The sequence below is a fragment of the Vanellus vanellus genome, assembly GCF_965231255.1.
Source record: "Vanellus vanellus genome assembly, chromosome: 17".
Classification (NCBI taxonomy): Eukaryota; Metazoa; Chordata; class Aves; order Charadriiformes; family Charadriidae; genus Vanellus; species Vanellus vanellus.
The window spans coordinates 4,297,363-4,312,065 of NC_138922.1; the positions used below are offsets into that span (position 1 = coordinate 4,297,363).

A 14,703-nucleotide genomic window follows, 5' to 3' on the forward strand; every position below is an offset into this window, starting at 1 on the left:
CAAATTACTCCAGCTACTTTACCCCTACATGCAACATTTTTCTTGTCTTGATCTTTGAATCAAATTTGCTAGCACCAATGCATGAAAGAAAACCTCACCTTATTTCATCTCATTTTTTTCCAAGACTTGAAATGGGAGAAAAAAGGCGAATCTGCTGTTTTGGGAAAGAGGAAACAGGTTGGGTGACCACCAATGAGCCCAGTGCTTCCCACTAACACCGTATTTTGCTAGGAAGATCTTGTAACAGAAATGAAACAATAATAAAAATAAAACCAGGCCTTTATTTTACAAGCTGTTCAAGTCTGTAAACTGCTGACGCTGTGAGGCACCTAAAGAGCATATTCCCAAGGCCTCACGGAGGTGAGCCACAACTTCGAAAGGCTGAGAGCGCTGGGACTCTTTAGCCTGGAGAAGAGAAGGCTGAGGGGAGACCTTATTATGGCGTACAAGTATCTAAAGGGTGGGTTGAAGGAGGATGGAGCCAGGCTCTTCTCAATGGTTCCCAGTGACAGGACGAGGGGCAATGGGCACAAGTTGGAACACAGGAAGTTCCGTTCAAATACACGGAAACACTTCTTTACGGTGAGGGTGACAGAGCACTGGCACAGGCTGCCCAGGGAGGGGGTGGAGTCCCCTTCTCCGGAGATTTTCAAGACCCGCCTGGATGCAGTCCTGAGCAATGTGCTCTGGGCAATCCTGCTTTGGCAGGGGAGTTGGGCTGGATGATCTCTAGAGGTCCCTTCCAACTCTGAAAACTCCGTGATTCCGTGATTCAGGGGAAAGGCAAACTGGACACTGCAAACAGGCTTCCGCCTTGCGCGATCCACCTTGGAGAAAGAGCTTCTACGGGAAGAAATACTGGTTTCTGGCCAGCTGCCAAAGACTTCTAATAATATTAAATATTTACCACCAACAAGTCCTTTTTATGTAGCACACAATTAATGCATCCACAAACAAAGCTCCTTACTCCAAGCCTTCCTCCAGCCTCACCTTCCAGGAGGGCAGCAGGCGTTTGCCCGAAAACGTGTTTGGGCTTCTGGAACCAAAGGGAGCAATTTCCAAAGCATGGGACATGCTGCACTGAATGCCTTGCCAGCCTCTTCTTTTGGGCATGGACTTCGTCACCATTAGGCTCTTCATCTTAAAATGAAAATGGCTAAAAAACGCGATTCACGCCTGAGCCCCCAGCCAGACAAACACCTCGTGCCCTTCCCTTGGGGTGAGCCAACCAACCGCACCCCCAGAATGACCTGATCTGGCAAAAATTAAAAAATCACTAATTTTCCTCTGGAGCTTTTCCTTTTTTGGTCTGTGTCACTGGATCAGGTCACCCGGGACACGAGAACAGGAGAGGAAAAGGGTGAAGCTGTGGCCCAGCTCCCACCGCTGAGCTGGTGCATCACGTACCCCAAGAGAGAAGCAGCAACCCAACGGTGCGTCTCCCATTCGGGGGTTAAACTGTTCTCTCTCTCTCTCTCTCCAGGCTCATGGAGATGAGGCAACGAAGCAACATTCATCTCTACGCTGCCCTGGTAGAATAAGGGAAAACTCAATCTCCTCACGCACACTTCACCGCTGGACTGTGGTCACCCCAAATTCATCACCCACCCATGCAGGATGTTCGCAAGCTTTTAATGACGACTTATAAGATGTCAGACGCAGAAGGACACACTTTCTGCTCTTCAGGAATTATTATATTTCTATGTATTTTAGGAACAATTACTAGAGTTGAAGAAAAATACCACCTTTATGCCCACCCGAATACACTCTGACTCACTTTGCAAAGCCATTTTCTCGAAGAGATTCCTTTGTATTAAATCATATTTGTCACGCCGCCAGCATGCCATGAGTGCAACGTATAATTTAAAAAACAAACAAAACTTCAAATAACAATCTCTTCGCTGAAGATAGATAGGAATTGCACAAGGTCAGTATCTGGTTTAAGTTACTATATGTCCTAAAATACCCAGGGCCAGGTCCTCTGGACACGGTGCAGCTGCTTTGAGCACCACTGCAGATAAAATCCGATACTGAAGATGGCTTAGACAAATTCCTGTGGCGGAATAAAGCCGTTACTTGGGAACTCTGGGGGAAGTATTTCTGCTGCCCGATGCAAGTGTTTAAGTCAAGCGGGAGATCCAGAGTCAACCGGGAGACGCGCGTCTCCTCCAGATGGCAAGTGGGAGCAGGCACTGGCGGGAGCTGGTCTAATTGAGACGCAAAGCTTTTATTTCTCCCCTAGCAGGGAGAAATAAATCCCTCCCAAACAGAGGGATGGATCCTGAGCTCCTGGCTTCAGCCGCGGCAGTGGTAATGGGGGCAGGTAACGAGACGGCCCTCCAGACTATCAGTATCAGCTGCTTGTCAGTCCCCTGCGACTACTAGAGAGGGCTATAAAACAAAGCAGCCTGGCTGCTGGTCTGTTCTTGCCCAGGAGATTAGCGCAAGGAAGTGGAAAGGTGAGATTTAAATCACTTCCACACGGCTCCTGGCTCCAACCCATGTGTCCAGCATCCAGGTCATTTTAATCAGCTTTTTTATAATTTGTCACTCAAATGATAAGACTACTAATCCACTGCAACGTGCTTCCTGCCAGGCACCCGAATATTAATTCACAAACCGGTCTCTTATATCACACGTCGATGTGTTTGCTTGAACTGCTTACGGCTGACACGTCCTGTTAGCAATGCTTTTTTTCTTACAAGACAGACAAAAGTAGCACCGTACATAAAGCAGAAGGCTTGCCCGCTTTGGGCTATGGAAAGGTTATTTATGGAGTTGCATATACATAAATTACTTATTCGAAACATCTTTTAGTTTGGGAAATAAATTAGCTTTTGTACTTGAAGTTACCGGCACCTGTGAAAAATAATTTGCTTTGGTCCATCTGTATGTAGCAAAAGGAAAATTTGCAGCTCCTTCTGGCCAAAACATTAAAACAAAAAACCAACCAAACCCAAAACTCAAAAACCCCACAAGGAATGAAATCTGGGAACACTGTAACGCAGCCAATAAAAAAGCCTAAATGTGAACAGGGGTGTAAAGTGGCATCAGCGTCTACCGACCTGCCTCAGGAACGCGGTACGATACCACTGCCCAACTGCCGCAGAGCTCATCTGCTGCACCTACCCACAGCTCAGACCTCTTAGTATTAATAAATTCATTCCTCAGGAGTTATTCCTTTAAAGAGTTGATATCGGGAAGAGTTTCAAGCCACATTTTTGTATGCGGCACATATAGGGAATCTATCGGGTTTATAGGAGAGAGTTTACAAGTATCCCCTTTACAACCAAATTTAAAAACAACTTTTTCCTGTTGTTCAGATGTCTGAAAAAAGAGCAAGAAATCTCTGCGGGGGATTTCATGATTTACACTTCGCTGGCAAGAGAACAGCCTCACTGCTTCTCTCCGCCGTGTGCTCCCAGTGCCAAAAGGAGTCTGGTTTCTTATGTTCTGAAGAGCTTTAAATGTTAAGAGATAATATCAAAGGCACCTTGGTGTGTGCAATACTGTAACTTCATTTGTATAACACTGGCTTGATTTTTTAAAATAGCTTGGCAATAAAGCAAATTAAGAAAAAATTTCCTCTCCTCTCTCTCATCTGCACAGAGCTTAACAGAAAGCTGTCAATATCCTAACGACATATATTTATTTTCTATTAATTTCACAGACCACAGAGCAAAGCCACATCTCTGCTGAGGAACGTAACGGCAACAAAACCTCCCCAAAGTCTCCAGCTAGAGACGAAGTGGCGGTTCTGTGAACAGCGGCGTTCCAACCAAGGGGCCCTCAGACCCCACAGAAGGGGTTTGTTAAAGACTATCAAGAAAACGCGATGCGGCCGGTCACATCTGCCACGTCTTCAAGGCGTTCTCTCCTCCTTCTAAAGCTGTCGCAGCTCTGCTGATCAAAAGACGTGGAAGAGTCGCTCACAAAACTGTATGAAGCTTCTGGTCAAGCCGAAGGATTTTCCCCATAGTAAGTTAGTCGCGCTAAGGGATCTCTCTTCAGAAAAACATGATTTTATGCAGAATGTGTAGATCTGCCAAATACAGTAGGGAGGTACAACATAATAACGGCTATCCAAGGGTCATTTAACGCTGCGCATCAGCTTTGCAGGTAAAATCCAAATTTTCCTTTTTTTAAAAGCATAATGCACACACAAACTGGGACCATTAACCGAGGATGGCCATCGTTTCGCTCTTCTGCTAAGGGCTGGATGACAAACCTATATGCTCAGAAGTCAAGTTACAAAGACATCGCAAACTAGTAATTAGGTCTCACCTTTCCTTCCCCTTCGTTAAGAATGAAAGTGAAGCAAGAGTCTCACGATGACCCATTAGAAAGCACAAACACCCAAACCTGTTGCAGGGGCATCACATCATCCATCTTTCTAAAGCTGTCAAGAAATGTTTGTCATTCCAATACTGCTTGCATCTCCCAAATGCTAAGATAACACGCCCATCAATCTCAGCTAGAGTTAAAAGAGGAGTTGAAAAATAAATAGTTCTGAGTCATGTTACTAAGAGGGATTCCACACACTATTAATTTTAGCTTGGAAACCAATTAAGACACCAAATCAGCATTACCTCCCCCCCCCCCCCCCCCTTTTTAAGATATAATGACCTACTGGCTTGCTTAAATTTATTTCTTTTGTGACGGTGATCCTTTCAAATGCTTTAGAAGTTTAAACAACAATAGTTTTAGCCCTGGCTTCTAGCAACAAGAAAATTTTTGCCAAAAGGAGGTCAAAGATATGGACAGGGCAGCATGATTCTCTCTATTTTACAAGGCCATTCTTAAAATAAAAGAACGATAACAAGAAACATAATGACACATAAGCAAGACTTGTCCTAAGCACTGCATGAGCGTCCATGGGCTGGAATAAATTGGTGCTTTCCACTCAAAACCTGGGCACCCTTCGTTCCCTTCAACCCAGCCGCGGCTTCTTGCTCACCAGTGCCACCAGCTCCGGCAGCGGTAACCGAGTGATGCCAGCATGCAAAACTGCACCGTCCTTCTATAAAAAGGTTATTAAAGCACGAACTGACTGCCCAGCGAAGGGCTCAACGCTCCCGCCCGACTCCTGGAGCTCTCGCAATGGATATTACCTCTCCCCAGCACCGAACTTGCGAGAGCTTTTTAATATTGACACGGAAATGCCACACTTGTCAGATTTGTCTTCCAGGTGCCTCAAATGTCACCTTTGTTTGCTAAGTGCTAGTCCAATATGAAGTTTTCTGAGTATCTATGGGGGGAAAAAAAAATTAAAATAATCAACCCCGCACCTCGGTGGCCTCATTTCCCCTGGGTACCACTCGAGAGCTTTTTGGGGGGCTATTTCACGCTCCTGTCTGTGCCGGCACAGGGATCTGGAAGCTTTGGCTCACTAGAGCTGGAGAGTTGGGACTAGTGCTTTATTCAACTAAGAGGAAAAAAGAAAAAACATCACCTGGATTCAAGAGGAGGGTTGAGTGAGGGTCTTTGCACAAGTCAGATGCTGCGGCGTGGAGTTTTTCACATTGTGTTAATTTTCCACAGAAGTGAACCCAGAAAGATGAAAAGTCTTTCTCTGATAATGGAATTGCATGACAGTATCTAGCATCGGACCCAGACCCGAATGTCTGAATTCAGGTAAGTAGGAATAGATCATGAGAAGACAGAAGACTGGAAGTCCAGCGTCAAGGCGCCATCGATGAGAGCAGGCTCTCATCGCTGGCAAGTATCAGATAAAACAAAGACTTTCATTTGCTTGTCCCAGAGCCCAGATCAGGACGTGATGGCACGCGCCCCGGCTTATCTATGGGAAAGCATAAAAAGTTAAAAAATAAAAAGCTATTCTTTCAAGGAAGGATTGCAAAAATCAAATCAGTCGCTCTCATGGAAACTCTTGAAATAATAAAAATAAAACATCATTAGGAACTGGAACTAAAATGAACATTGTAGTATTTCTATGACAAAAAGATAATCTTCTGAAACGTCTACTTTTGGGCCAGATTTCAAATTCTTCAGTGAGAAGAGTGTGCGTATATACCCGAGAAAGACTAACACTGCAATTCCAAAACAATCTTGCACCAAAAAGTTCTTATTCCAAAACAAAAGTACCCGTAAAAGACATTCCTGAGGAAAAAAAAAAATAATAAAAAAATCTGCTTTAAGATTCACATCCTACGAAAATTCAAATTAATTTCCCTAGGTAGGCAAGTCCTTAAATGTATACCTCCATTTAATTACGCTGCAGTTCTCGTGTAGACAAGTCCCGAGATGCTCTTACATGATAATCATTAAATACGAAGTGGTGAAATGAATTGCAACATTTAGTAATGCTTCTTACGAAATAAGATTTATAGAGGAAGCATGAAATAAAACTAAAAAAGCACACGGTTGCTGTGTCTGCATGTTGTACGGGGGGAAAAAAAAAAAAAAAAAAAGAGACAGATATGAAAATGGCCATTGAAAATGATGAACAGCCGGGCACAGGCAGCTACCAAAATTTCTGCTGCAGAAGGTAATGCTCAGCCCACCTACTTATGTAATCCCCGTAATCAGAGTATTAAAATTAGAAAGAAATCTAATTACGTTTTACAAGTCACCTAAACACTGAACACATCATGAAAATAATTGGCAGAACTCTGCTATTTAGTAAATACAACTTTCTGCTTAGCTCTACACTTTATCACTTGTTTTAAACTGAGTGGTGAACAGTTCAGGTATAACTCCCAGTTTCGTCGCATAAAAAAAAAAAAAGAAAAAAAAAAAAAGAATCTAGTTTTGCAAAACAATCATCTATTCACAGCTGCAGAAATGACCCAAGTGCAAAATGTCTCAAATTGTCCTCCGAGAAAGAAAAAAATAAAATAAAATAAAATAAAATAAAATAAAATAAATTAAAATAAAATAAAATAACCGCAATCAGGCAAAAGAAACTTTGAATGTGAGTGCCGTGTTCCCGCGAAAGGCAGCCGGGCAGCCAGCTCCTTCCCGCACCTTGGCAGTTTCTCTCTAAACATACGCTCATCCAAATAAAGGTTGAAAATATATTTTCTACACTAAAACGTACACAAAACAGGTTCGGAGGGTGGCTCACGGGGTTTATAAGCACTTCATTTACACACAAGCAGATGCATTGACTATATAAATATTTATAGTTTGGCAGTTCGCTCTCCCAATCTGCACGGGTTTTCTCTGTTGGGTTTCACCGGCGATATTTCCTCTGAATTTCCACATTTCCAGATGCTTTGCTCACGCAGCCTTGATGGAGAACAGTTGTGCCTATTAGCAGACAAGCTGCTGACAACTAAGCCGAGCTTCTAAAAGCTGGCAGAGAGATAATCTGGCACCGAGATCTGATAAGTTAAAAGAGAAGAGGCATGGTGGCCTCCAAACACGGAGAAGTCAGAGGAAAACCTGGTCGAGCCCTCAGCCTTTCCTTAGGATGCGTCTCATCTCATTCCAGAGTACTTCAGTCAAAACAAGGAAAAAAAAAAAAAAAATAAATCTCATCTTAGTTAACCATCCTGTAGCCCAGCACCGCTCGGTTCTTAACCTTCTGTGAAGAAAAAGGAAAGAAAACGTTGCTCCGCGAAGCTACAGTCCCCAAAAGAAATTCAGTTTTTAGCCTTTTATTAAAAAGAAAGAAAAGAAAATGTTCCTCTGTGAAGCTATAGTCTCCAAAAGAAATTATATTTACAGATATATTTAATTCAGGTATATTTTCAAAGGGTTGTTTCTCATGCTTAATTGTTTAAAAGACAATGAAGACAAAAAAAAATAAATCCCCGTTTTATTTTACTGTAACCTCTTGTCTTTCCTTCCCGCAAATGAGTAGTGATGTATAATCGTCTCCATTTTACAAAAAGACATTATTTTGGTTAATGCATCCGGGAGTGCGGGAGATGGTTTATTCACACCTTCTCTGACCAGAGAAAGTCCAGCTCTCACCAAGCGGCGGTACCAAAGGACCTGAGAACACGGCAAACGGAGGATGAAGCGGCAAGGTCGGCACCGCGGCGCCATCGCAGCCCTTCCGTTTTCCACCTCCTTTCTCGCCTGCTTTTGCGCGCCGCGCACACAGCGGATGATCTGCCCAAACACCCCGGCCACAGTCTTCACCTTCCACCAGGGACCGGGGATCTCTTTAGGAACGCATCCAGAGGGAAAAAAAAAAAAAAAAAGGGTGTATATAGATATATATATATTTTTTTTTTTTTTTCTTAGCCTCACGGTCATCTATTTCCAAGGGAACACCAGAGATTATAGGGGGCTTCAGTTTTATCTCCGTATAAACGTGCCGGGGCAGGTCAGCGCACGCGGCGCAGGCACGCCGGGAGCTCGCCCTGGTCTGGTCCCAGCAAGGACAAGTTCAGGCAACGTCGGGTTTAATCTATCCCAGCGTTAATGTCATCGCGACTTCCCGAAGGATGAGCCGTACCAGCGCTTCCCAGTGCCGTGCCAGACCAGACGGTGGTTTTATTCAGACAGGGATTTTTCTTTAGACACCACTGGAATCCTTCCAGGGTAGATAAAATCTGAAATTTTCCATGCAAAGAACTAAAATGCTCATCAAATATATAAGACCTCATTTATATTCTTATACTCCTCCTCAGGCATTCGGTTTTGGCCACTGTTGAGAGACAGGATTTCTCGGGTTTGACCCCGGATGACTTTCCCAATGCATCTTACAGGTGAAGGGGATTCCCTCCCTCTCCTGCTGCCGCCCTCCCACCCCCTCCTTAATTAAAGATGCTAAGGTCTAACACAAACCATGCTACAGATTAAAACCGGACTGCGATGCATGAAAAAGAAGTATGCGGATAGGTCGGGGAAAACGGACTTTTGGCAATTATTTTAGTGTTTACAGAAAATTGTTAAATCGTTTTAAAATAGATAGCAAGGAGGATTATTGCAATTTAACAATAAAGAAGAGGACAAAAGCACAGAGAAACGTCGTCTTCACCTTCCGCCAGGGACCGGGGATCTCTTTAGGAACGCAACTAATTAAAAAAAAACCCCTCTTTTCCAAAGTAATACAGCGAATGGAAACGCTGCTTAACCAGAATTATGCGAGGTCAAAGAACCAAGAGAGCCGGGACCAGCACCCATGTTTTGACTGCGAGCACCCGGGGCTGCTGCTCGCCCGGACATGGAGGCAGTAGCCAACAGCCACGCCGCCGCCTCCACGGGCAGGTTCAGCCAAATACCTTTGCCGTGAACTAATCAAATAGGCATTTATCAGCTGAAAGAGGAAGGCGCAAACCTCAAGGGGGGAAGGGTTTACGTAGGAGTTTTATCCCCTTCATAAAGAGTCCCGAAACTTTGAATCCAGCAGGTCTTAGATTATCACGCCACAGCCAGACCAGCGCACAGCATCCTCGGTGTCTAGCCCAAACGAAAAGATTAGCAGGTCTGCTCCAGCGCTGATTACACCAGGCTCATGCTATTTTTCCAGCGGATGCTTTCATAATTAAATATCAAGTAACGGGAGGCACTTTAACATTTACGTCACCCTCACCTATGAAAATAATAAAACTTTTCTTTGCATTGAGAACTATAAAGTATTAAAAGTCATTCTACGGCTGTAACAGCGACCTGTCAAGCCGTAAAGAGAAATCTGGATTTTAGTGAAGAGGGTCCCCTGGGAATGCCATATATCGGCAAAGCAGAGCAGCAATCGCATTATGGCTGTAACTAATATGGACAAAGTGGAAGGAGTAATAAAAGCCAACGAAAAGCAACTTTCACTCTGATTAGCCATCACAGACCAATAGGCTTCAATCGCAATTTAGAATTAGGGGGCACCGGCAATCACTCGGGTCTCTCCCGGCAGCAGCGCCCGCTAAGGAGGCATCGGGACCGCCTGCAGAGGAGGATTCCTCCTGAGCTTCGCCGGAGTCTGAGGTTCCTCCAGTGTAGGAGCTGGGCTGGTGCGGAAGAAGCACAAACCCCATAACGCGACCCTGAGCACAGCCAGGACGGGCCTCAAGGGCAGGTTCTCCAATCTCTCTGGTTTTGGTTTTTTTTTTTTTAATAAGGTTAACTGTCTCGGTCCAGGCAGGTCTATCAGCTCTTTGGGATGAAGGAAGATGACGGATTTTCACTGGTTTGAACAGCTATTGATCTGCATAATGCAAATATATCACATCTGAAATTCAGACAGGGCCACCGATAGGAAAGAATCCCAAAATACAAGATACCCAAACGGAATGAGTGTTTATTAGAGAAATAAACAGACAAATAAGGGATCTGTTAAAACAACCTTCAGACTTCGTTGGCAAATTCACCAAAATACAAGACAACAGGCCAGGCTTTTATGGGGATTTTTTGTTTTGAACAGATGGATTTACATAAACCTTGAGCAAGTTACTCCCCCCCCCGCTGCACAAAGTCCCCCCTGTGCTAAATAAAGCCGACGGGGCCACACTGCCTCTGGTACACAGACAACCGCGTCATACGAAAGGCATTACCGCTTCATAAATGGCCAAAAAGTTGACGCTAGCTGGAAACCTTCATCTTATTTCCAGCTTAAATTTACCCCTAGCTAATTTACACCCATTTGTCCTTTTGCCAACGCTGCTCTACAGCCTCAGCGGGTCCTTTTCCTCCCCGGGACTCACCCCTGGATATATTTATGGAGCAATCTTGCCCACACCAGCTTTCGCCCTGCCAGGCCGCGCAAGCCCGGCTCTTTCAGCCACCTCTCGTCTGGCTCCTCCTTCTCTCCCGCAGCCCTACAAGTCCCTTTCAGCACCTGTTCCCCTTTGAATTAATTTTTCTTGCATATGGGCGACCAGAACGGCGCACAGTTTTCCAGATGCCGATGGCATTAATAGCTCCCGACCTCCATGGAAATGCCTCGCTTGAGAGAGTCGAGATTGCGTTTGCCTTTTTCTCGCTACTGCACAGTCCCGCTCTAAAAAAAGGAGATTTTTTTTTTTTTTCTTGTCTTTTTCAGTTCTTTCTACCCAAGCAGCCTTCAGATTCGATCCAGGAATAGATAATACTCTGAACTAAAAAGCAAAGAACCTGGCTGTTAACCTCGGTTGATCCTGAAGTCGCTTCATGTTCCTTTTTCTCATTCCCACGCTTCCCTATTTAAATCCAGAACTCAGTGAGGACAAGAATCACCTCTTCAGCATCCTCCCCCACGGCTGGAAAAATCTTCACGCCTCCCAGGTCGGAAAAACCTGGCATGAAAGAGTCTAACTCAATTGTTTTACTGGTTTGTCATCGTTGGGAAAGACATCTATATAAATACATACACACGAGTATGTGTAAGACGGGGGGGGGGGGGTATGAGTAAATAAAGGGACAGCTGCTAATGGCATACTGAATCATGGCACAATCTGGAGGCACTTCCAGGAACTCGCAAGTTTTCTATTATTTTTGTGAGTATTCCCATAAACGTCCATTACCGAGCAATCTTTGGGGAGACGGCAGCGGGTGTGAAACGTCCTGAAAATGAGAAGAAAAGCTGGATTCGGGGAGACATAAATCCACCAATTTGCAAGGTCTGCTGTAAAACCAACGCGGTTGGGGACGGCACCGGTTGGAATGGCTGCGGGTTCTCAGCATGCCGCCCCCGTCATAAAACTGGAATTGTGAAGAGAAGATGAATCGTCTCGGATAGTTTTCCGAAGTTTTTATAAATTATACCAATTGAGAGTCAGGGTTAGGAATCCTCCCAAGGAAATATGTTAAATCTGAAAAAAAAGACAAACCCTCTCGTCTAAGAGTACACTCAGCAGAGGAAACCACTCCTCCCAGACTTGTCACAGGGCACGTGAGACCTAAGCGTCATTATTAATACACCATCAAGTTTCTCAGAGACAAACTATCCACAACCAACCAACACCCACACAGGAATTTAACGTCTCCTAGCAGAATGCATCGATACCGCCGCTCGTACAGGTTTCCACTTATGCGCACAAAAAAAAAATATACCAAAATTCAGACAACTGCAACCCAAACATGGTCCCCACCACATGCAGCCACTAATACTTCTAATTAAAAATATAATTGTATAAGATGTATAGTTATATTTTATATATGAGGCTTGAGAGGTGGGCCTGTGCAAACCTCATGAAGTCAACAAGGCCAAGTGCAAGGTCCTGAACGTGGGTCGGGGCAATCCAATGCACCAGGCTGGGTGGTGTTGGTTGATGAGAAGCTCACCATGAGCCAGCAATGTGCGCTGGCAGCCCAGAAAGCCACCGGCATCCTGGGCTGCATCCCCAGCAGCGTGGCCAGCGGGGTGATTCTGCCCCTCTGCTCCGCTCTGGTGAGACCCCACCTGGAATATTGTGCCCAGTTCTGGAGCCCCCAACATCAGAAGGACATGGACCTGTTGGAACGGGGCCAGAGGAGGCCATGGAGATGCTGTGAGGGCTGCAGCCCCTCTGCTGGGAGGACAGGCTGGGAGAGTTGGGGGTGTTCAGCCTGGAGAAGAGAAGGCTCCTTATAGCAGCCTTCCAGTATCTGATGGGGGCCTACAAGAAAGCTGGAGAGGGACTCTTTCCAAGGGCATGTAGTGATAGGACGAGGGGGAATGGCTTCAAACTGGAAGTGGGGAGATTTAGATATTAGGAAGAAATTTTTCCCTGTGAGGGCGGTGAGCCCCTGGCGCAGGTTGCCCCGAGAAGCTGTGGCTGCCCCATCCCTGGAGGTGTTCAAGGCCAGGTTGGACGGGGCTCGGAGCAACCTGGGCTGGGGGGAGGTGTCCCTGCCCAGGGCAGGGGGGTGGGACTGGATGGTCTTCAAGGTCCCTTCCAACCCAAACCATTCTATGATTCTATGATATTAAATTGTGGATTTATAAAGTTCTAGGTACTTTTTTTTTATTATTATTTCAATTAAAAATAATACGCTGGGTGGCAGCAGCCAGGAAGGAGCTGTGGTGTTACCCAAGTTTTTGCTGCCACGTGCAGCAGCACCCGAGGACGAGCCCTCCCGAGGATCTGAGCTGGGAAAACCCTTCCCCTTGCTGGGCAAGAGGGCTTCCAAATGGCACATTAAACACAGAACACGCGCTAAAATATCTTTTACGATGGGAGCAAAAGTATATCCTGGGTGATACTCGTGCAATGCTAAAGTGCTTCAACTGTAAGAGCCGGCGCAGTGAGGCGCTCAGCTGGGATGCACCGGAGGAGCCAACAAATTAATACGTGGGAGCAGCGCCGGGCGCCGGCAGCGCAGCGCCGGGCACTCACGGTGCTCAGCCCGCCCCGGACACACGCGAGATGCCTTTGGAGCAGCAAAGTACAACTTCTCTGGCTAGCAGTAATGCTGAGAAAGAAGCTCAAGAAGAAATTTTGATGCGGGAAGTTTTACTCAAGCTAAGGAAACGGCCGATCCCAGTCCTTCTCACTTATCACTACCACAAAACCCACATTTCACAGTCACGCTGTTACGCTGCCCCAGTACGGTGCCTCTGTGACAGGCCTCTTTTATTTTAAAATACACTTTGGATTCAAGTTCTCCGCCTCAACAACACATTTGCCTGAATTATTGCTAAAAAAAAAAAAAAAAAAAAAAAAAAAGTTATTCAACTGCCCACCACTTGTCTTTACGGCTCGTCTCATCCCGAGTATTTGTAGGCAAACCAGCCGCACTCATTCACAGCTATTCATTTAAACGCCTGTAGGAACGAAAAGCCTGGCAAGAAAACACCGCTGAGCGTCTGCTGTGGAAATAACCGCAGCGAAGTCGGCCGGCAGACGGGTAGCTGCTGCCGATAGGGTAACCCAAGCACAGCAACCGAAAGCTTAGGCAACCTATTTTCGGTGAAAGGTTAAGAATTAATTACGCTGGAGATGATAGCTCAGTGGTTTGAGAATCAGCTCCGAAATAACTGGACTTGTTGGGAAGTCAATGGTTGAATTCCAGCGGGGCCAGTTGAAGCCGTTCATCCCAGGGAGGCAGACAAACTGGGCTCCAGGAGGGTTATTGCCTACGGGTCCTCCAAGCAACTATTTAAACCCCTAAATCTTATGTCTGAGTGTTACAGGAGCACGCAGTGATTTCCCCCAGACACAGGCTGTATTGCGCAGCGCGTAAACCCCGTCCCCGTGGGGTGAAGTGACAGTATTAACATGTGGGGACATGTGGGACTCGCACCCCATTAATTCACATCACCCCACTATGTAGCTCCCCTTCCTACAAGCAAAATGCATGAATGCTAGAAGTATTTTGAATAATATATGTTTTAATGGCAAAACACAGTGGGCAACAACTTTCTATTCTTTATATTAATTGAAAACAAAAGGATGCTTCTAAACTGGGTCTGCGTGTCTGAGACACGACTTGTCACTTACGTTAGCTGCTACGCAAAATTTCATCCTTTTTCTCAAGGCATAGAAAACCACAACGACCATTCACATTCCACTGTGAATATTAGCAAGGAAATTATTTTTATTCCTCATTATTTAGAAGATTACCTGAGAGGTTATTATTATTATTATTATTATTATTAATGGCAATTAGCTTCAGACAGCAATTTATAATTTCCAAACCCAGATACAAACATTAGCAAAATATTTGCCAGTAGAGAACCATGTGTTATTCCCATTGCGTGGGAAACAAATTAGAGAATTCAAGTGATTTGTGTCTTTACAACTGAATTGGGAAGCTTATACAAGAGTTATCATGCGAATAGTACATTGGGGATACTTTCAGTAGACTACAAATTATTCCGAGACTCTGACTCAC

The 14,703-nt window shown here is 45.1% G+C and overlaps 1 protein-coding gene across 1 annotated transcript in view; it reads right to left on the reverse strand.

Annotated features, from left to right (window-relative positions):
• Positions 1–14,703, reverse strand: part of COX10 (cytochrome c oxidase assembly factor heme A:farnesyltransferase COX10) — a 113,696-nt gene that overhangs the window by 47,102 nt on the left and 51,891 nt on the right. Inside the window, 2 exon segments of the mRNA XM_082491989.1 lie at positions 12,571–12,738; positions 12,740–12,787. Coding sequence (XP_082348115.1) covers positions 12,571–12,738; positions 12,740–12,787 — 216 coding nt within the window.